Genomic DNA, 22,249 nt, shown 5'->3' with positions numbered 1-22,249 from the left:
AAGTCACCCTGGATAAGGGCGTCAGCTAAGAAATAAATAATAATAATAATTATGGAATACTGTCAGAAAACTAAATAGATTCTGGACCCAGTTCAATTAACCAACAAACAAGTGTATTGTACAGAAACATTAACGATGTAGGTACAACAATTACAAGTGACCAAAAATAACCCCAAACCAGCACCCCACAAATATACCCCCAGTCCCGAACAGAATAGTCAAGTTGCTGTAGCTCCTCAAAATAATCCAAAATCTAGAAAAAAAAGATTGGTTTGATCTCACCAGGTCTGATGAAGCTGTTAGGGTAGAAAGTCCTTGGGGTTGCTGCCCATCCAAAACAAAAGCAGAAAAACTCCAACAAAAAACCACAAAAGTATTTGTAATCCAGCAGAAAAAGGAGGAGGATTGTCAGCAAACTACTCTTAAAACGTGTTTTTAGTACTTTTAATGCTTTCTTTTTCCCAAAGGGACCTTATAACCTTTTATTTAGTAGATGAGTTTGGTTAAAATCAGAGCAGCCAGAAACCTAACTCTGTTACCAAACACAGAACAAATACACCCCCTCCCCCGATGACCACCTGACCTTAATAAAGGAAAAAAATGTGAAAAAACAGGTTTTCCTAATAATTTGGCCACCTGTAGATTGACCTGGAGGCGAAACAGAAAGGTACTGGAGCCCAATGGCTCCTCTTAAAGAGATATTACACTTTATTTATTTATTTGTTGCTTTTCTCATTTACAGCTTTCAGTTTAATGTAACGGTGTTACAGTACGAGAGGAGGCCATTCAGCCCATCTTGCTCGTTTGGTTGTTAGTAGCTTATTGATCCCAGAATCTCATCAAGCAGCTTCTTGAAGGATCCCAGGGTGTCAGCTTCAACAACATTACTGGGGAGTTGGTTCCAGACCCTCACAATTCTCTGTGTAAAAAAGTGCCTCCTATTCTCTGTTCTGAATGCCCCTTTATCTACTCTCCATTTTTGACCTCTGGTCCTTGTTTCTTTTTTCAGGTCGAAAAAGTCCCCTGGGTCGACACTGTCAATACCTTTTAGAATTTTGAATGCTTGAATCAGATCATCGCGTAGTCTTCTTTGTTCTAGACTGAATAAATTCAATTCTTTTAGCCTGTCAGCATACAACATGCCCTGTGTGTGTCGTATGCAGACATATGTTGTACCTGTGAAGCGCCTTGCGACAATTCATTGTGAAGGGCGCTATATCAAATAAAGATGATTGATTTGATTGATTGATTTCATCCAATTCCCAAGGACTTTAAAGTCTCAACAGAAATTTGTGATCTACACGGTTGAAAGCATTTTCCTGGTCTATGGAGATCTACTAAGCAACATTGAAGCACAACAGTTTGGAGGCACTAAAAGGATGCTATCAAAAATGTACCTATTGGGCAGGCAATATGACTGGTCAGGGTGCACCACTGATTCCATGATAGTTCTGAGTCTGTTGGCCAGAGCCTTGGACAGGATCGGGGGGGCTCATCGGCAGCCTTTCCTGGTGCTCAGGGAGTTTCCTGCCTGTCAGCCCCCCCCCGCTCCCTCAACCCCGAGCGGCCTTCACACGGATCCGCTCTGCAGTTTCATGCTCTCAGAGGAGGCAAAAACAATGCAGTCACTTCCATCGATGTTGTATTTAAATGAAACATTAAGATCTTTATCTGGATCTTTGTCATTTAAAGTCTCTGGAAAAACATGCCATGTTTCAGTTACAGGGTCTTGCACCTGAGGAAAATGCGCTTGATTTCATTATTTTCCCTTGTCTTGTTAGTTTTCTCTCCAGTGCATTGGAGAGGGGGACTTTGACAGGGGCAGCAAAGAGAGCAGGCTCTCCTTTACTGTAGTGCTGTGCAACAGGACTTTATTGACTAAATCTGTGTTATTTAAAAAGAGCGCAATGGCTCGGCTCATTCTAGAATCAGACGCAATGTTCTCACACCCGGTTACTGCCCCAATGGCCAGGGTCTCCTGCTATGGGTTTCAAACCTGAAGTTTGGAGGCGGCCTCCCTCTAGACATGGCCATAATGATCCAGAATTAACAAAAAACCTAAGAAAACCTACAATAACTCTAACAGGAAATTACCATTTGAAAAACTAAAAATATTTTTTGAGGAAGAGAAAGAGGTGTGAGAAATGTGAGCCCAGTGTAATATTGCAGCCTACAGGAAATGCAAAGTAGAGGCCTTTCAATCAAGCAATGTTATACTGGTATCAATAAGCTACTAACAACCAAACGAGCGTTTGTAAACTTTCTTATGTTCTTATGTGTTATATATACCTTTATAACAATCATCCATCTTCCTGCACATTAACTCTCACCTGTAGCTCCCTGTGATCACAGTCTCATGGTCAATCAGGATAAACTTCTCCTTCATCTCTCCGCTCACCATCTTTCCATCATGCGAGCAGAAAGAGACGCCACCCACGACACGCACACGCATGTTCTGAGAGGGAGAGGGCGAGGAAGGGAAGGATGGAGAGCAGAGAGGGGGGATAAGAATGGAAAGGAGGGGAGAGGAAAGAGAGGAGATAGTGGAGAGGAGGGGGAGGGCAGAGGATGAGGATGGGTTTAATAAATTAATAACAAATGAAGTATATTATACATATTTGTACAAAGTCTCACCTCTTCTCCTCCTCCTCCTCTCTCCCCTTCTCTCTCTCTCATCTCCCGGAAGCTCTCCTCCCCTCTCTGCTCCAGCAGTATGTAGACGGCCACGCCCCTCCTAGCCACGGCCACCAGGTCTCGGAAGACATCCCCGTCAGTCAGCCTGTCTGTCACCACAGCAACCAGCTGGGGAGGAGGTTACAAATCTACAGCATTACAATGGATACAATGTATTGAAGAAACAGACAGACAGACAGATAGATATGGCAGGTGTGTCTATTTTTTTGTCCAACCTCTGATAGATAGCTAGCTAAATAGATAGATACTTTATTAACAATTAAATAAATACACAAAACCAAGATCAGATACCATCAAATCATCATGATATCATAGTTCAGATCAACCCAAAGTGGAAATAAATCACATAAAGCACTATAAACACTGCAGTACATACAGGGGTAACGGTTAAGGTCACATGACAGGTACTCTTCCACTTCACCATCTTTAACAGCACACTGTTTACACACCAGGTTTGTTCAAACATTCTTACATTATGCAATGCTTTGTAAAAGTTCAAATCCAGTTTAACCCGTGTTAAAACAAACATTGTAAAAACCAGGATTTAAAAAGTTATTCATTTAATGTTTCCTGCTCTTTAAAATTGCTAGCCTCCTGTCCAAAAATGACATTCACCAGCTGGATTGAGCTCTTTCTCTTTTTGAAATACTTAAATCCAAAACTAAAAAACACATCAGAGAACGGAAAACCCAATCCAATAAGCAGTTCCTTCAGAGCAGCAAACAAAGCAATTATCTATTATCTATATGGTGATAACAGTATCCTGGGAGACAGTCGGCATGGTTTTAGGGAAGGGAGATCGTGTCTAACTAACTTGCTTGATTTTTTTGAGGATGCAACATTGAAAATGGATAATTGCAAAGCATACGACATGGTTTACTTGGATTTCCAGAAAGTTTTTGATAAAGTCCCGCATAAAAGATTAATTAAACTAAATGCAGCAGGGATTCAAGGAAATGCATGCACATGGATTAGGAAGTGGAACACAGAAACTACTATTTAGAGGAGAAACCTCAAAATGGAGCGAGGTAACCAGTGGTGTACCACAGGGATCAGTATTAGGTCCTCTGCTATTCCTAATCTACATTAATGACTTAGATTCTGGTATAGTATGCAAACTCATTAAATTTGCAGACGACACAAAAATAGTGGCAAACACTGTTGCAGCAGCAAAGGTCATTCAAAATGATCTAGACAGCATTCAGAACTGGGCAGACACATGGCAAATGAAATGTAATAGAGAAAAGTGTAAGGTACTGCACGCAGGCAATAAAAATGACCATTATATATACCATATGGGAGATACTGAAATTGAAGAAGGAATCTATGAAAAAGATCTAGGAGTTTATGTTGACCCAGAAATATCTTCATCTAGGTAATGTGGGGGAAGCTTAAAAAGGACAACAAAAATGCTTGGATATATTGTGAAAAGTTTTGAATTTAAATCAAGGGAAGTTAAAACTTTACAATGCATTAGACTTCGCCTAGAATATTGTGTTCAGTTCTGGTCACCTCGCTACAAAAAGGATATTGCTGCTCTAGAAAGAGTGCAAAGAAGGGCGACCAGAATTATTCCTGGTTTAAAAGGCATGTCACAGGGTTTATGATACTGGCTGGCACTATCTGCCCCTCCACCCCCAGCCTCTCTCTCCAGTGTGTGTCTGGTAGTGCTCTGAGCTGCTGCTGCTGACGCACCTTCACACAAACCCTATACAGCTGTTTCCCCTCTACTGTGCTCAGAGGGAGGTCTCTCAGACCCTCTACAGTCAGTAACTGACCCTGCTCATCAGAATCCTGACTGACTGGTTCACACTAACAGTGTCTCTGTCTGAGCCAGTACACTCCATCCCAGAACAAATCCAGCTGCACAGCCTGGCCCTGCCTCACTAACGACTGTGGGGGCTCCAGGCAGATGAATCTGTGCCACAAGCTAGAGGCCACTAAGTTATTAACAATGAGCATACTGCCCCTATAGGAGATCAGCAGGAGCAGCCATTTCCACTGCTGCAGCTTGCCTGTCACTTTCTCCAACACCTCCCACCAATTCTTCTGCACTGTGCTGTCATCCTCAAGATGGACACCCAAATAAAGAAGCCTACCCTGCTCCACTGCAGTCCTAAACTGTCAATATGTCCTTGGTTGACAATAAATACAGCAATGTCATCTGTATAGGCTGTAATCTTCACTGGTTTACCAGGACACTGAGGAATGGACATTCCAGTCAGCACCCTCTTCAGCTCTATGGCTATAGCGTAGAGCATACCAGACATGGAACACCCCTACCTTATACCTCTCTGATCTGGGAAAAATCATTGATTTTCAATACACAAGAAATGTCACCATAGAGCAGCTGTACCTTCTTTAAGAATGTGGTCTCAAACCCTGAGCTTTTAATGCCCTCCACAGGTGATCTACTCTGTTGAAGGCCTTTTGCTAATCCAAAGATACTACACCTGCATTGAAACCTAATAGATTGGAGGCTGCCAATATGTCTTGAATTAAAAAAGTTATCAAAAATGGATCTGTCTGGAATGCAGTATGTTTGGTCTCCTTGCATCACCCACCCTATCACAGCCCTGAGGCAGTTAGCTAGGGCTTTGGAGAGGATCTTGTAATCAACACAGAGCAGTGACACGGGTCTCCAGTTTTTAATATTGCACAAATCTCCCTTTTTAGAAATGATGGCTCTTCTGCAGCTCTTCTGCAGGACTTTCTTCTGCACACTCTCCCTGAACACCTCCCAGAAGTTCTCTCTAGCAGAGACAAATATTTCTTATAAAACTCCACTGGGAGGCTGTCAATCAGCCTTTCATTTGGGCTGGACTCTTGGGCTTGCTGGAGCTCTAGGATATCCACCTCCCGCTCTCTCGTGGTTTTATTTAAGCTCCTTTATTTATTTATTTATTTATTTATTTACATTTATGTAGCACCTTTCATCAAAAGGACCTCAATGCACTTACAACATTTGACAATATTATATAAAATTTAAAAGGCAAAGATAATTCCTATAAACCAGTTACAAAATATAGGCTGAAACAATCCTGCTTTTTTTAATTTCAGTGGTCGTCAATTATTTTTATTGTTTTCTCCCCAATTTAGTAATTATTTTTATTTTTAGGCTCAGCCAATCGCTACCACCCCTGCGCTGACTCGGGAGGGGCGAAGACAAACACATGCTGTCCTCCGAAGTGTGTGCTGTCAGCCGCCTGCTTCTTTATACACTGCAGACTCACCATGCAGTCACCCATAGCTACAGCGTTGGAGGACAACGCAACCTTGGGCAGCTTACAGGCAAGCCCGCAGGCGCCCAGCCAGACCACAGGGGTCGCTGGTGTGCAGAGAGCCGAGGGCACCCTGGCCGACCTAGCCCTCCCTCCCCCTGGGTGACGCTCGGCCAATTGAGCGCCGCCCCCTGGGAGCTCCCGTCCTTGGTCGGCAAAGGAATAGACTGGACTCGAACTGGCAATGTCCCGAGTAGCGCCTTTACTGAATGCGCTACTCGGGAGCCCCCGATCCTGCTTTTTTGACTGAAGATGGTAGAGCATTCCACAACATTGGAGCTTTACAAGAGAAGGTCCTCCCTCCCTCCCGCACCATCTTCATTCACTCTCAGAACAACCAACAGCCCCACATCCTGCAATCTTAGAGTACAACTTGGATTGTATAGGAGTCAACAATTCCTGTAAATAACTTGGTGCTAATCTATTTAGGGCTTTATAAGTTATAAGCAAAATCTTATAATCAATTCTAAAATGCACAGGGAGCCAGTGCAAAGAGGCTAAGACAGGGGTAATATGCTCATTTTTTCGGTTTTAGTTAGAATTCAGGCAGCAGTGTTTTGAATTAGCTACAAATGAGACACCACACGTTTAGATAACAGTAAACAGAGCATCACAATAATCTATTCTGGATGAACCAAAGGCATGCATTAGCTTTTCAGAGTCAGGTACAGAAAGAATGGGTCTAAGTTTGGCTATATTCCTCAAATGATAAAAATAAACTTTTTAATTTTTTTAATATGAGACTCGAATGATAAATTTGGATCAAAAGTGACCCCCAAATTCCTCATTTCCAGTTTTAGATTTGATGAAAAAATGTTGAACCCTGTACCAGGGCGAGGAGCCCTGTTTGTTTATTTTTAGAATGGGGTCTCCCCCTCCGCCCCTGTGCACTGTGTTGTTTTGTATTTGTGTTTTTTGATTTATTATTGTATTTATATGACGGTGAAGCACTGTGTGTTTTGTTGTTTTTGTTTAATTTTAAGTGTTCTGGCAGAGGCGAGAGTGGTGCTCGTCCTCTGCCAGGAATAATTAATAAACTCGTGCAGATTGTGGCCGAGGGGTAATAGAATTACGAGCCAGTGAAACCCCTCGGCCACGATATATAAACCTGCAGCTCTCTGCACTCCAGGTGGGAGTTTTGAAGTGGGTGTTAGGAGCGAGAGCAGAGAGAGCGAAGAGAGAAACGAAAGTTAAAAATAATAATACAGGAACAGTGAAGGCTACTGCCCAGCCTGACCTGTATTGTTTCATATTTTGTGTTCGTGATTATTTTTGTTTAACATTTTTATTTTGCTCTGCGAGCAGTTTTTTCTGTTTTAACTTTTTATTTATTTTTGTATTTAAATAAAACGTCACCGCACAGCCACCCTGTCACAAACCCTAACTCATGTAAGTCAATGCTTTCTATTTGGCTCTGACTGCCCAAAAACATAACCTCTGTTTGTCTGAATTCAACATTAAAAATGTTTGAGACATCCAACACTTTATATCAGCAAGGCAAGCAACGAATAGTGCTCCAGTAATGGGGTTGCCTGGATTTACAGAAAAGTACAGTTGTGTGTCATCAGCGTAACACTGGAAGCTAACTCCATGTCTGTGAATAACGTCACCTAATGGCAACATATATAAAGAAAATAACAAGGGGCTGTGACAGAGAGCGAATGAATCCTAGTCAACAATCTCCCTCCCGACCTGTGAGGGCGCTGTGTAACAGGAACAGTGTGTCAGTGTGTCAGTCGTAGATGGGAGGATACGTGATTGCACTCGCTACTGAAGGGGGCATGACTGAGGGTATATCAGGGGATGTGGCAAAGCAATCTGTTCCTTTAGTATGGTTATGGAAAGACCTGTAAAGAATGTACAAATTAAAAAGTACTGTGAGTGATTAGTGTTGTCTTATCTGTCTGTTTAACTGTTGCTATTTGTTATTTTAGACGGCTAAATATCCGGGATGTCGTGCTAAGCCAACAACAAACCCGGACTACACTGCGCTACTGTTGTCACCGATTATTATATTAAATCACCACTTGCACTCGGAGCGTCACTATTGGACTTGTGATCGTGTGTGAATAAAGTGCGTGTCATTATTAGTATTATTTATTTGGGACTGAACCCCGTGGTTTACCTGCGCTATACACATCATTGTGTAGAGCCAGGTATTATTATTTAAGGTTGCCAAACAAGCAAACTAGCACAAAAAGAGCTGTTTTTCACCATGAACTGTGTTGTGTTTGTTATTACTTAGCACTGCATCACCTCTACACCTCAGCATTGCAAACCACTTTGACACAGGGGCTTAAAATGGAACCCTGAAGAACACTGCCGATAACTTCAGATAATACCGATTTATTCTCCCCAATGGAGACATACTGGAATCTGTTGGAAAGAAATGACCTAAACCAATAGGACACCTCCTGAGAGACCAACCAAGCTTCTAAGACGATTCAATAAAATCAAGTGGTCAACAGTATCAAATGCAGTACTTAGATCAAGGAGAATTCAAATGGATGGAAAGCCTTATCAACTGATCATTTAGTACTCTAACAAGGGCTGTCTCAGTGCTATGTGCAGCTCGAAATCCAGACTGGAATTTCTCATACATGCTGTTGGTAGCTAAAAAACTTTTTATTTGGTTTACAACAATCCGCTCAAGAACCTTTGCTAAAAATGACAGATTGGAAATTGACCTAAAGTTATTAAGATCTTTAGGGTCTAAGTTTGTTTTTTTAAGTAATGGCTTAAAATGCCTACCTTGCGTGCTAAAATAACTAAGCCTGATTACTATGCATGTTATTGGTCTGATATGCAGAACTAACTCGGTCAGGTCCTCTAAAGAAATCTTGAAAAAGACTCTATCATAGCCTTAACTGGTCTAGATGAATTAGTTAAGCAAGGTTCATCCATAATAGGATGAGTCTGTATGATTGTATTTCTAATATCTAGAATTTTATTTTGAAAAAAACATTAGAAAGTCATCACAGTGATGGGGAGAGCCAGTGGTAAGGGTAGAAGTATTAGGGGATGGTTTTACTAGTTTATTAGAAGCGAAAATAAATCTAAGATTGTTTTTATTTCTTGGAATTAACTTGGAATAGTATGGAAATCTAGCACTGACCAGAGCCTTCCTATATTTCAACGGGTGGCTTTTCCAAGCCAAATAACGAACATGCAGTCTAGAATCTTTCCATCTACATTCCAATTTACATCCCTTGGGGGATTGCTCGGTGGGCTAAAATAAATTTTAAAAAAAGAAAATAAATAAAACTGGGCACCTGTGCGGTGTTTTCAAGTTCAATCTTCTGTCTCGCCCGGGGATGGTTGAATCCGGGAGCAACCAACACTGCCAGGCTGGTAGAGGTAGTCGTAGTCGAGCGGTTCCTGCAGTGCTTGGCTCCGGGGCCGCGCTTGTGGGTGCAACGGCAGGCACCCGTCACCCTGGATCGGGCAATCCAACTGGCAGTACCAGGCAGCAGAACCGCTAAGCTGCCTGGAAACCGTGCTACTCCAGCATCACCCCCTCTACTGGCCCCAGGGAGGGCGAAGGGACTGGGGGAGGGGGAGCCAGGTCTTTGGATGGAGTGTGGCGGTGGGAGCTCCTGGCCCGAGAACTGGGGTAGAGTGGGGTCACCCACGGGCTGCTCCGGTGTTGGACCGGGGTCTCGCGCGGCCACCCTACCGTTGAGCTTCTTGGCGAGAAACCAGTTCACTGATGTGTGGAACAAGCTGGAGGTGAGCCACATCGACCGGGATTGCCCCGCTATGGGATGTGACGTCATTCGACCAGGTAAGACTGTTCCATTCCATCAGTCACTCCAGCAGACGGGTTTTGTGATTCCTGTGTCAGTGGATGATACACAAACCCAGGCTCTCTTAGATTCAGGGTGTAGTCAGTCCCTGATACAAGAGAGCTTAATCTCACCGGGGCATAAACAAATAACGGGACAGGTGCATATAAAATGTATTCATGGAGATGTGCGCACTTATCCCAAAATGTATGTCAATCTGAAAATTGGCCAGCAGGTGACGCGAGTACAATTGGGTTTGTGTCCTCGGTGCCAGTGCCTGTAGTTCTGGGACGGGACTGTGAGCAGTTTAAAGATTGGCTGGCTGCTGTGACTGCCCCGTCCTCCCTATTGGCTAAGAAAGAGGAAGTCATTGGAGAGATCTTCCCCTTTCGTGACCCGGCCTGGTATTGCCATAGATTTAGACCCGCAAAACTAAACGGGAACGCTGGGCTGCTATGAATGAGGGCTGGCAATGGAGGGAGTCCGAGAAGTATCAGGTGGGGGCGATTGGTGAAGAGTCTGGGGGGGAGGCCGCGGAGCCAGTGCAGGAGTCTAGCTCGGCTGCTTCCACTCGGGACCGACCTGATCCCGAGCTGGAAGCCATGGGAACTGATTTTTTAGCTCGTTCACGTGACTTCCGACTCGAGCAAGGCCGTGACGATGTGCTGGGCAGGCTCTTTGACCAAGCAGCGGTGGTTAATGGTTGGGTGGTCGAGCCCAGACGCGCCGCCACATACCCTCACTTTGAAATTAATCGAGATCTGTTGTACCGTATTGAGAAATTACCACAGACTGGGGAATTGCGTTACCATTTGCTAATTCCTCAGCGCTTTATGGAGGATTTGCTGCAGCTGACTCATGCTATTCCCCTGTCTGGTCATTTGGGAAGGGACAAGACCAAAGCTAGACTCATGACACGGTTCTATTGGCTGGGGTTGGATGGTGATGTCAGGCGTTTTTGTGAACGATGTGGGGAATGTCAGAAAGCTAGCCCTAGAGCCGTCCCACGAGCTCCACTGGTGCCATTGCCCCTACTGGAAGCTCCGTTTGAGCGTTTTGGAATGGATATAGTTGGACCGCTAGAGCGGAGTGCGGCAGGATACACAGACCTATTGGTCATTTTGGATTATGCTACACGTTATCCAGAGGCCATTCCCCTCCGATCTGCGTCTGCTAAATCGGTTGCCAACGAGCTAGTGAAGGGGTACTGGCAGATACCCCTGACCCCGGAATCCAGAAAGAGGACGGCATTTCGACTCCCTTCAGGCTGTAAATTTAGGACCATGCCCTTTGGGTTGCACGGAGCACCAGCCACTTTTCCAGCGGATGATGGATCGCATTTTGCAGCCCCATCAGCAGTATGCCACTGCTTACATAGATGACGTGGTTATCCACAGTGAGGATTGGCCGAGTCATCTGTGTAAGGTAGCGGCGGTATTGCAATCCTTGCGGGAGGCTGGGCTCACTGCTAACCCAAAGAAATATGTCATTGGGAAGAGTGAGTCGGAGTATTTGGGGTATCGAGTAGGGAGTGGCCAGATCAGACCGCTGATAGCGAAGGTGATAGCCTTGGCTGACTGGCCGGTCCCTACGACCAAAACCCAGGTGTGCTTTTTCTTGGGACTAGCGGGCTATTATAGGAAGTTCATCCCAAGCTTCGCCACGTTCGCTGCTCCTTTGACAGACCTCACCCAGAAGGCTGCCCCAAATACGGTTCAGTGGATGGAGCCGTGCCAGAGAGCCTTTCTCGCTCTGAAGCGTAGGTTGTGTAGCAAGCCAGTGCTGTGCAGTCCTGATTTCAGTAGGAGGTTCACCCTGCAGACGGATGCGTCAGAGACAGGTCTCGGGGCAGTGTTGTCTCAGGAGGTGCGGGGAAGCGAGCACCCGGTCCTGTTCATCAGCAGGAAGCTCCTTCCCCGTGAAAAGAACTATAGTACCATCGAGAAGGAGAGTCTCGCAGTAAAATGGGCAGTCGAGTCACTCCGGTACTACCTCCTGGGGCGACACTTCACCCTGGTTACGGATCATGCCCCCTTGCATGGCTTCACCGGATGAAGGATAACAACGCCAGAATCACGCGGTGGTACTTGGCCCTGCAGCCCTATGCCAAGCAGGAAAGCTGCATCAAAACACTTTTTTTTTCTCTCTTTTGAGAGGGGCCAGCAGCCTCGTAAGATCTGCCTGTCAGTCATGGCAGTGACACGGAGGGGTGGGGAAGGGGGTGTGTTGGCTTTCCCTCTCTCTGAGTGGTTGGGAGGTGGGCCTTGGGGGTTGCTCGGCCCATAAGAACTGCACTTGGTTGTGCATTCGTGTGACCATGACCGGGGAAACTCAGTGACGCTAGCGGAGGCAAGCATAAACAAACACCGAGAGCGAGAGAATAAAATCAGGCAAGCACGGCTGAGGAAGACAGCCAGCCTTAAATAAACTATTTATTAAAATATATGGTTACGTACCCAAGGGGACGTGTGTACTGACGTGTGTATAAGTTACGTGTCGCTTAGTTTCGCTTAGTTTCGTTTAGTTTCATTTCGCTTCGTTTCGTTCTCTCTCTGTTAACTCTCTTCTCTTGCAAAGCCGCGGGTCTCCATTTATATGTGACCATCTACAGATTACCAATCAATCAATCCGGAGATGGCTGCATTCCACACAGGTTTAAATTTAGTATGCGTGATTGTCAGTCAGTTCAATAATTACTTAGCCGACAGTCACGTGTAACGCTGCACTTTATCAGTGATAGTTGATAGTTTATTTTGAAATTGCTCGTTGGTTTAATTAATTCACGTTTTCTTTTGAGCACTTGCATGTGTTACTCTGCAGCTGTTCTAGCCTGTAACTCAAACCCTGGGGGCTCTGACCAGGCTGTTAGTACCTGTGAAGAACTCCCTCAGTACAGTCAGACCCTCTCCTGACAGGGCAGCACACAGCTGCATTAAAAGCACACAAATGAATCTTACTGAGCTCACACCCAACTGACCCACCAGCAACTCAGGACTTTTCCAAACTCGCCTGTCCAAATATAGTAGAAGCGCCATTTTAAGTACTCATCTAGACATTACTATTTTAATAAAACTATCAAATTCTAAAATTGGGCAGGTCAAAGCTTGATTATGTACCAATGGCTCCTCTAAAAACCAATGCCGTGCCACCTTGCTAAAATCTCACTGGACCCTAAACAACTGCCATGCATTCAGTGTCCCTTATAAACCAACAGGTAAAATAGACAGGTTGAGCTTTTCAGTGTTCATTAAAAACATCTGTCTGTCAAGGCTAAGATCCCCACCTAGTGTAGGAAACTAAACTCCAGTGCTCCTCAGGGGAGGGACATCAGCAAACAGCAGTCTCTACAGAGTCTAAACGCTGCAACCCTGCCACGCACCTCCACTAAGCCCTGCCCACCCTCCTCTACAGGCAGGTACAGCACACTCTGTCTAACCCAGTGAATACCGTCCCAGAAAAACTGCTAGGTCTTTGGATCTCCTTTACCAGCGACAGCTGAGCTTGTGCCATAACATTGAAGTGACCAGATTGTTAATTACCAGTACCCTAGATAGACAGACAGACAGACAGACAGACAGACAGACAGGCAGATAGTCACCCTGAGATACATAGGTTTATTCTCTACCTTGCTGGCTTCCTGTATCCCCCTCCTCATCACCTCTCTGATGGGAGGCTCTCTCTCGTGGGGGGGGTGTGTGTACACGGTCGCTCTGGTAATGCCCTTCCATCCCCCCCCATCGTCAGGCCAGCCCAGATCGAGGCACGGGGCGGGGACATCGGAATACTCTGGCCAGTAGCGTTCTGAGAAGTCAGACAGGCATTCCGCGGGCTCTCGTTTCCATGATGACAGAGGAACTTCAGTGGGCACGAAGTCAGTCACATGATTGTGCAGCTCAGAGATCTCCGACTGAGGGAAACACGCAGGTAGTTACACAGCTGAGACACACAGGGGTGCTGTGCTACAGCATATATAAACTAGACTATGTTTTATGTTGAGTGCTGTTTTTGCATGCAATTACACAGCTGAGCCACACAGGGGCGCTGTGCTACAGCATATAGAAACGAGACTGTTTTATATTGAGTGCTGTGTTTTTACATGCAATACACAGCTGAGCCACAAGGGTGCTGTGCTACAGTCTACATACTGTAATATAAAAACTAGACTGTCTGTCTGTACATCTGTCCCTCTGTATGTCCCGCATACATTTCTGCATATGTCTAGTGAAACTGCTTATTGTGGATAAATATTGAATTGCTAATTCTTATTCTTTACTATTCTGTATGTACTGTTGATATAGAAAATGTAAGTGTCATGATAATGGGATAAGCCAGGAGTGGCCAAAGTTGGCCCTTCCACGCCTAGTCTTTGTTCCAACTCTGTTTTAAATTGTTTAATTCAACCAATTACACCTACAGCTATCGATTCTCTCTCTCTCAACAGGAAGTTATTGATTCTCTCTCGATAGGAAGTTATTGATTCTCAATAGGAAGTTATTGATTCTCTCTCGATAGGAAGTTATTGATTCTCTCTCTCGATAGGAAGTTATTGATTCTCTCTCGATAGGAAGTTATTGATTCTCTCTCGATAGGAAGTTATTGATTCTCTCTCTCGATAGGAAGTTATTGATTCTCTCTCGATAGGAAGTTATTGATTCTCTCTCGATAGGAAGTTATTGATTCTCTCTCTCGATAGGAAGTTATTGATTCTCTCTCTCGATAGGAAGTTATTGATTCTCTCTCAATAGGAAGTTATTGATTCTCTCTCGATAGGAAGTTATTGATTCTCTCTCAATAGGAAGTTATTGATTCTCTCTCAATAGGAAGTTATTGATTCTCTCTCTCAATAGGAAGTTATTGATTCTCTCTCGATAGGAAGTTATTGATTCTCTCTCGATAGGAAGTTATTGATTCTCTCTCAATAGGAAGTTATTGATTCTCAATAGGAAGTTATTGATTCTCTCTCTTGATAGGAAGTTATTGATTCTCTCTCGATAGGAAGTTATTGATTCTCTCTCAATATGAAGTTATTGATTCTCTCTCTCGATAGGAAGTTATTGATTCTCTCTCGATAGGAAGTTATTGATTCTCTCTCTCGATAGGAAGTTATCGATTCTCCTTCTCGATAGGAAGTTATTGATTCTCTCTCTCAATAGGAAGTTATTGATTCTCTCTCAATAGGAAGTTATTGATTCTCTCTCAATAGGAAGTTATTGATTCTCAATAGGAAGTTATTGATTCTCTCTCAATAGGAAGTTATTGATTCTCTCTCAATAGGAAGTTATTGATTCTCTCTCGATAGGAAGTTATTGATTCTCTCTCGATAGGAAGTTATTGATTCTCTCTCTCGATAGGAAGTTATTGATTCTCTCTCTCGATAGGAAGTTATTGATTCTCTCTCTCGATAGGAAGTTATTGATTCTCTCTCGATAGGAAGTTATTGATTCTCTCTCAATAGGAAGTTATTGATTCTCTCTCGATAGGAAGTTATCGATTCTCTCTCGATAGGAAGTTATTGATTCTCTCTCTCAATATGAAGTTATTGATTCACTCTCGATAGGAAGTTATTGATTCTCTCTCTCAATAGGAAGTTATCGATTCTCTCTCAATAGGAAGTTATTGATTCTCTCTCAATAGGAAGTTATTGATTCTCTCTCGATAGGAAGTTATTGATTCTCTCTCAATAGGAAGTTATTGATTCTCTCTCGATAGGAAGTTATCGATTCTCTCTCGATAGGAAGTAATTGATTCTCAATAGGAAGTTATCGATTCTCTCTCTCGATAGGAAGTTATTGATTCTCTCTCAATAGGAAGTTATTGATTCTCTCTCGATAGGAAGTTATTGATTCTCTCTCGATAGGAAGTTATTGATTCTCTCTCGATAGGAAGTTATTGATTCTCAATAGGAAGTTATTGATTCTCTCTCAATAGGAAGTTATTGATTCTCTCTCAATAGGAAGTTATTGATTCTCTCTCAATAGGAAGTTATTGATTCTCAATAGGAAGTTATTGATTCTCTCTCTTGATAGGAAGTTATTGATTCTCTCTCGATAGGAAGTTATTGATTCTCTCTCAATATGAAGTTATTGATTCTCTCTCTCGATAGGAAGTTATTGATTCTCTCTCGATAGGAAGTTATTGATTCTCTCTCTCGATAGGAAGTTATCGATTCTCCTTCTCGATAGGAAGTTATTGATTCTCTCTCTCAATAGGAAGTTATTGATTCTCTCTCAATAGGAAGTTATTGATTCTCTCTCAATAGGAAGTTATTGATTCTCAATAGGAAGTTATTGATTCTCTCTCAATAGGAAGTTATTGATTCTCTCTCAATAGGAAGTTATTGATTCTCTCTCAATAGGAAGTTATTGATTCTCTCTCGATAGGAAGTTATTGATTCTCTCTCGATAGGAAGTTATTGATTCTCTCTCTCGATAGGAAGTTATTGATTCTCTCTCTCGATAGGAAGTTATTGATTCTCTCTCTCGATAGGAAGTTATTGATTCTCTCTCGATAGGAAGTTATTGATTCTCTCTCAATAGGAAGTTATTGATTCTCTCTCGATAGGAAGTTATCGATTCTCTCTCGATAGGAAGTTATTGATTCTCTCTCTCAATATGAAGTTATTGATTCACTCTCGATAGGAAGTTATTGATTCTCTCTCTCAATAGGAAGTTATCGATTCTCTCTCAATAGGAAGTTATTGATTCTCTCTCAATAGGAAGTTATTGATTCTCTCTCGATAGGAAGTTATTGATTCTCTCTCAATAGGAAGTTATTGATTCTCTCTCGATAGGAAGTTATCGATTCTCTCTCGATAGGAAGTAATTGATTCTCAATAGGAAGTTATCGATTCTCTCTCTCGATAGGAAGTTATTGATTCTCTCTCAATAGGAAGTTATTGATTCTCTCTCGATAGGAAGTTATTGATTCTCTCTCGATAGGAAGTTATTGATTCTCTCTCGATAGGAAGTTATTGATTCTCAATAGGAAGTTATTGATTCTCTCTCAATAGGAAGTTATTGATTCTCTCTCAATAGGAAGTTATTGATTCTCTCTCAATAGGAAGTTATTGATTCTCTCTCGATAGGAAGTTATTGATTCTCTCTCAATAGGAAGTTATTGATTCTCTCTCTCAATAGGAAGTTATTGATTCTCTCTCTCAATAGGAAGTTATTGATTCTCTCTCAATAGGAAGTTATTGATTCTCTCTCAATAGGAAGTTATTGATTCTCAATAGGAAGTTATTGATTCTCTCTCAATAGGAAGTTATTGATTCTCTCTCAATAGGAAGTTATTGATTCTCTCTCAATAGGAAGTTATTGATTCTCTCTCGATAGGAAGTTATTGATTCTCTCTCGATAGGAAGTTATTGATTCTCTCTCTCGATAGGAAGTTATTGATTCTCTCTCTCGATAGGAAGTTATTGATTCTCTCTCTCGATAGGAAGTTATTGATTCTCTCTCGATAGGAAGTTATTGATTCTCTCTCAATAGGAAGTTATTGATTCTCTCTCGATAGGAAGTTATCGATTCTCTCTCGATAGGAAGTTATTGATTCTCTCTCTCAATATGAAGTTATTGATTCACTCTCGATAGGAAGTTATTGATTCTCTCTCTCAATAGGAAGTTATCGATTCTCTCTCAATAGGAAGTTATTGATTCTCTCTCAATAGGAAGTTATTGATTCTCTCTCGATAGGAAGTTATTGATTCTCTCTCAATAGGAAGTTATTGATTCTCTCTCGATAGGAAGTTATCGATTCTCTCTCGATAGGAAGTAATTGATTCTCAATAGGAAGTTATCGATTCTCTCTCTCGATAGGAAGTTATTGATTCTCTCTCAATAGGAAGTTATTGATTCTCTCTCGATAGGAAGTTATTGATTCTCTCTCGATAGGAAGTTATTGATTCTCTCTCGATAGGAAGTTATTGATTCTCAATAGGAAGTTATTGATTCTCTCTCAATATGAAGTTATTGATTCTCTCTCAATAGGAAGTTATTGATTCTCTCTCGATAGGAAGTTATTGATCCCCCCCCTCTCTCTCTCTCTCTCTCTCTCTCTCTCTCTCTCTCTCTCTCTCTCTCTCACCTCAGACAGGAAGTTGTTGATACGCTCCAGGCTCAGCTGGGTGTGGAAGGCGGCAGGCCCGGCACTCAGCAAGCACTCCAGCGCTCTGCGGCGGGGCTCGCTGTAATAAAACTCGGGGCTCGACTCCGACACCCGCGGGAACACGACGTCTTCATCCAAACTGGCGTCCTGCGAGTCGGACATGACCTTCAACAAACACACTGAGTCACTGAGACACTCGTGTAGTCATCTGTTTAAAGAAATCCACGCAAGGGAAAAGTCTGTGCAAAATAATAGAAACAAAAAGAAATATTAAACAACACAAAACTTACTTCATTTTGCTGAAATTCATGTGTCAATTCCATCTCTCTCTCTCTCTCTCTCTTTTACATGCAAACACACACTCCCTCTATCTCAGTTTCACTCAAATTGAAATTCAATTCACATGGTTTTATCAGCATGACAAGTCATACAAGCATTGCTAAAGCTAATGCAGGGAATGTACAGGAATATTGACCATTTCTATATATATGAAAACTCCCAGTTTGAAGAGAGCAGATGTATTGAAAGCCTCTACTCTGCACTTCCAATGAGGAGGCTGCAGGCTGTCATATCACACTGGGCACACGTTTCTCACACCTCTTTCGTTTCCTCCTCTCCCCTTTTCTCTATCTTCTCTCTGTGCCTCTCTCCTTCCTACCCCTGTCTCTCTCCCCTCCTTCCCCCACTTTAAGAGCATCTGTGTGTAATCATGTAACTCTTGCTCTCTCTCTCTCTCTCTCCCCACCCTCCCCTCTCTCCTCCCTCTCTACTCTCCCCTTCTCTTCTCCCTTATGGTAATTCAATGTAGTGTAATTCAAGTATGCTTCATTGTCACATTTTGGAAGTATTGCCTTACTTCTGAGATATAAAAAATAAAATTTACAAAAAAAAGAAATCTATCTACACACCTACACTGACCTGCAAGAGAGACACACAAATACAAAGTTCAAGTTTCTCAAATATCCCGTCAAACTTGTCTGGTGACACTAAATATCAAACACATTGAGCCACACTGGCTCTGGCACACACACACACTGAGACACATACACTGAGACACATACACAGACACACACACTGAGATACACACTGTGACAGGGCAGAGGCCCAGCACACTAGGGAAGGTGTGTTTCATGGCTGCTTTGCACAGTCACAATGTCGTTGTTTTAAACAGCTGCCAGTAATAAAGGAGGCAGGTGTATTTAAGCAGGTCACAATATTTGCTCTGGTGTCTGCGTTAAGGCTAAGGCCTGAAGGAAGCCTGTGTGTTCAGACCTGACAAGGTATTGTGACCCTTGTGAACTGCATGTGTTTTGTTACCAGTAACAGCGTAGCTGTCCTGTTATAGGTAGAAACTGAGACAAGTTTAGTTCAGCACTCCTAGAAGGAGTTAGGCTTTTGTTTGTTTATTTTTTTTTTATATGAAAATAAATATACAGGTACCTCCCTGTTTACACCCTATTTGCTGTTGTGAGAGGACTTCTTTTTTACTAGAAGACAGTGTTAAAGGTCCCGAAGCGTGGCAAAGCACACCCCACTTTACCACAATACACACACTGAGACACACAGAAACACAGAAACACTGAGACACACACACACTGAGACACACAGAAACACTGAGACACACACACTGAGACACACAGAAACACTGAGACACACACACACTGAGACACACAGAAACACTGAGACACACACACACTGAGACACACAGAAACACTGAGACACACACACTGAGACACACAGAAACACTGAGACACACACACACTGAGACACACAGAAACACTGAGACACACACACTGAGACACACAGAAACACTGAGACACACACACACTGAGACACACAGAAACACTGAGACACACACACACACACTGAGACACACAAACACAGAAACACTGAGACACACACACACTGAGACACACAGAAACACTGAGACACACACACACTGAGACACACAGAAACACTGAGACACACACACACACACACACACTGAGACACACAAACACAGAAACACTGAGAAACACACACACTGAGACACACAGAAACACTGAGACACACACACACTGAGACACACAGAAACACTGAGACACACACACACTGAGACACACAGAAACACTGAGACACACACACTGAGACACACAGAAACACTGAGACACACACACACTGAGACACACAGAAACACTGAGACACACACATACACTGAGACACACAAACACAGAAACACTGAGACACACACACTGAGACACACACAGAAACACTGAGACACACACACACTGAGACACACAGAAACACTGAGACACACACACACACACACTGAGACACACAGAAACACAGAAACACTGAGACACACAAACACAGAAACACTGAGACACACACACACTGAGACACACACACACACACTGAGACACACAGAAATACAGAAACACTGAGACACACACACACTGAGACACACAGAAACACTGAGACACACACACACACTGAGACACACACACTGAGACACACAGAAACACTGAGACACACACATACACTGAGACACACAGAAACACTGAGACACACACACTGAGACACACAGAAACACAGAGACACACACACTGAGACACACATAAACACTGAGACACACACACACTGAGACACACAGAAACACTGAGACACACACACACACACTGAGACACACAGAAACACTGAGACACACGCACACACTGAGACACACAGAAACACAGAGACACACACACACTGAGACACACACACACTGAGACACACAGAAACACTGAGACACACGCACACACTGAGACACACAGAAACACTGAGACACACACACACACACTGAGACACACAGAAACACTGAGACACACGCACACACTGAGACACACACACTGAGACACACAGAAACACTGAGACACACACACACTGAGACACACAGAAACACTGAGACACACACACACTGAGACACACAGAAACACATAAACACTGAGACACACACACACTGAGACACACAGAAACACATAAACACTGAGACACACACACACTGAGGCACGCAGAAACACAGAGACACACACACTGAGACACACACACTGAGACACACAGAAACACAGAGACACACACACTGAGACACACAGAAACACATAAACACTGAGACACACACACACTGAGACACACACACTGAGAGACACAGAAACACTGAGACACACACACACTGAGACACACAGAAACACATAAACACAGAGACACACACACCGAGACACACAGAAACACAGAAACACTGAGACACACACACACACTGAGACACACAGAAACACTGAGACACACACACACACACACACTGAGACACACAGAAACACTGAGACACACACACTGAGACACACAGAAACACAGAAACACACACTGAGACACACAGAAACACTGAGACACACAGAAACACTGAGACACACACACACACTGAGACACACACACACTGAGACACACAGAAACACTGAGACACACACACACTGAGACACACAGAAACACTGAGACACACACACACTGAGACACACAGAAACACTGAGACACACACACTGAGACACACAGAAACACAGAAACACACACTGAGGCACGCAGAAACACAGAGACACACACACACTGAGACACACAGAAAAACATAAACACTGAGACACACACACACTGAGACACACAGAAACACTGAGACACACACACCGAGACACACAGAAACACAGAAACACTGAGACACACACACACTGAGACACACAGAAACACTGAGACACACACACCGAGACACACAGAAACACAGAAACACTGAGACACACACACACTGAGACACACAGAAACACTGAGACACACACATACACTGAGACACACAGAAACACTGAGACACACACATACACTGAGACACACAGAAATACAGAAACACTGAGATACACACACTGAGACACACAGAAACTCCCAGTTGAAGCTGACACCCTGGGATCCTTCAAGAAGCTGCTTGATGAGATTCTGGGATCAATAAGCTACAAACAACCAAACGAGCAAGATGGGCCGAATGGCCTCCTCTCGTTTGTAAACTTTCTTATGTTCTTATGAAACACAGAAACACTGAGACACTGAGACACACACAGACACTCACAACATAGACACACACACAAACGCACACACTGAGATACACTCACAAACACACACACTCACACACATAGACACACACATATACTGAGACACACACACTGACACACACACACCCACACTGCCACACACACAATCTGAGACCACATAGCCAGAGTCACACACACACACCAACATTGTAACACACATCTAGAGAACTTGCTAAGGACCTACTCTGAGTTATTGAGAGGATCAGAATCTGAGGTATGTGGAGGCTGTCTGTCTGTCTGTCTGTCTGTC

The 22,249-nt window shown here is 43.3% G+C and overlaps 1 protein-coding gene across 2 annotated transcripts in view; it reads right to left on the bottom strand.

Annotated features, from left to right (window-relative positions):
• LOC117968428 (protein FAM83E-like) overlaps positions 1–22,249 on the bottom strand; it is a 43,462-nt gene that overhangs the window by 17,538 nt on the left and 3,675 nt on the right. Inside the window, exons 2-5 of one of the 2 annotated variants that reach the window (XM_059018576.1) lie at positions 17,846–18,105; positions 13,386–13,667; positions 2,635–2,802; positions 2,331–2,455 (exon numbers count right to left, since the gene is read on the bottom strand). In XM_059018576.1, the coding sequence (XP_058874559.1) occupies positions 2,331–2,455; positions 2,635–2,802; positions 13,386–13,667; positions 17,846–18,028 (758 nt within the window). In that variant the 5' untranslated portion in view covers positions 18,029–18,105. The remainder of the gene's footprint in view (positions 1–2,330; positions 2,456–2,634; positions 2,803–13,385; positions 13,668–17,845; positions 18,106–22,249) is intronic. The other variant, XM_059018577.1, reaches the window with a different exon arrangement.

The sequence above is a fragment of the Acipenser ruthenus genome, chromosome 60 (assembly GCF_902713425.1).
Source record: "Acipenser ruthenus chromosome 60, fAciRut3.2 maternal haplotype, whole genome shotgun sequence".
Classification (NCBI taxonomy): domain Eukaryota; kingdom Metazoa; phylum Chordata; class Actinopteri; order Acipenseriformes; family Acipenseridae; genus Acipenser; species Acipenser ruthenus.
The sequence above is the reverse complement of the archived record's forward strand: the minus strand, read 5'-3'. Positions and strand labels throughout refer to the sequence as shown.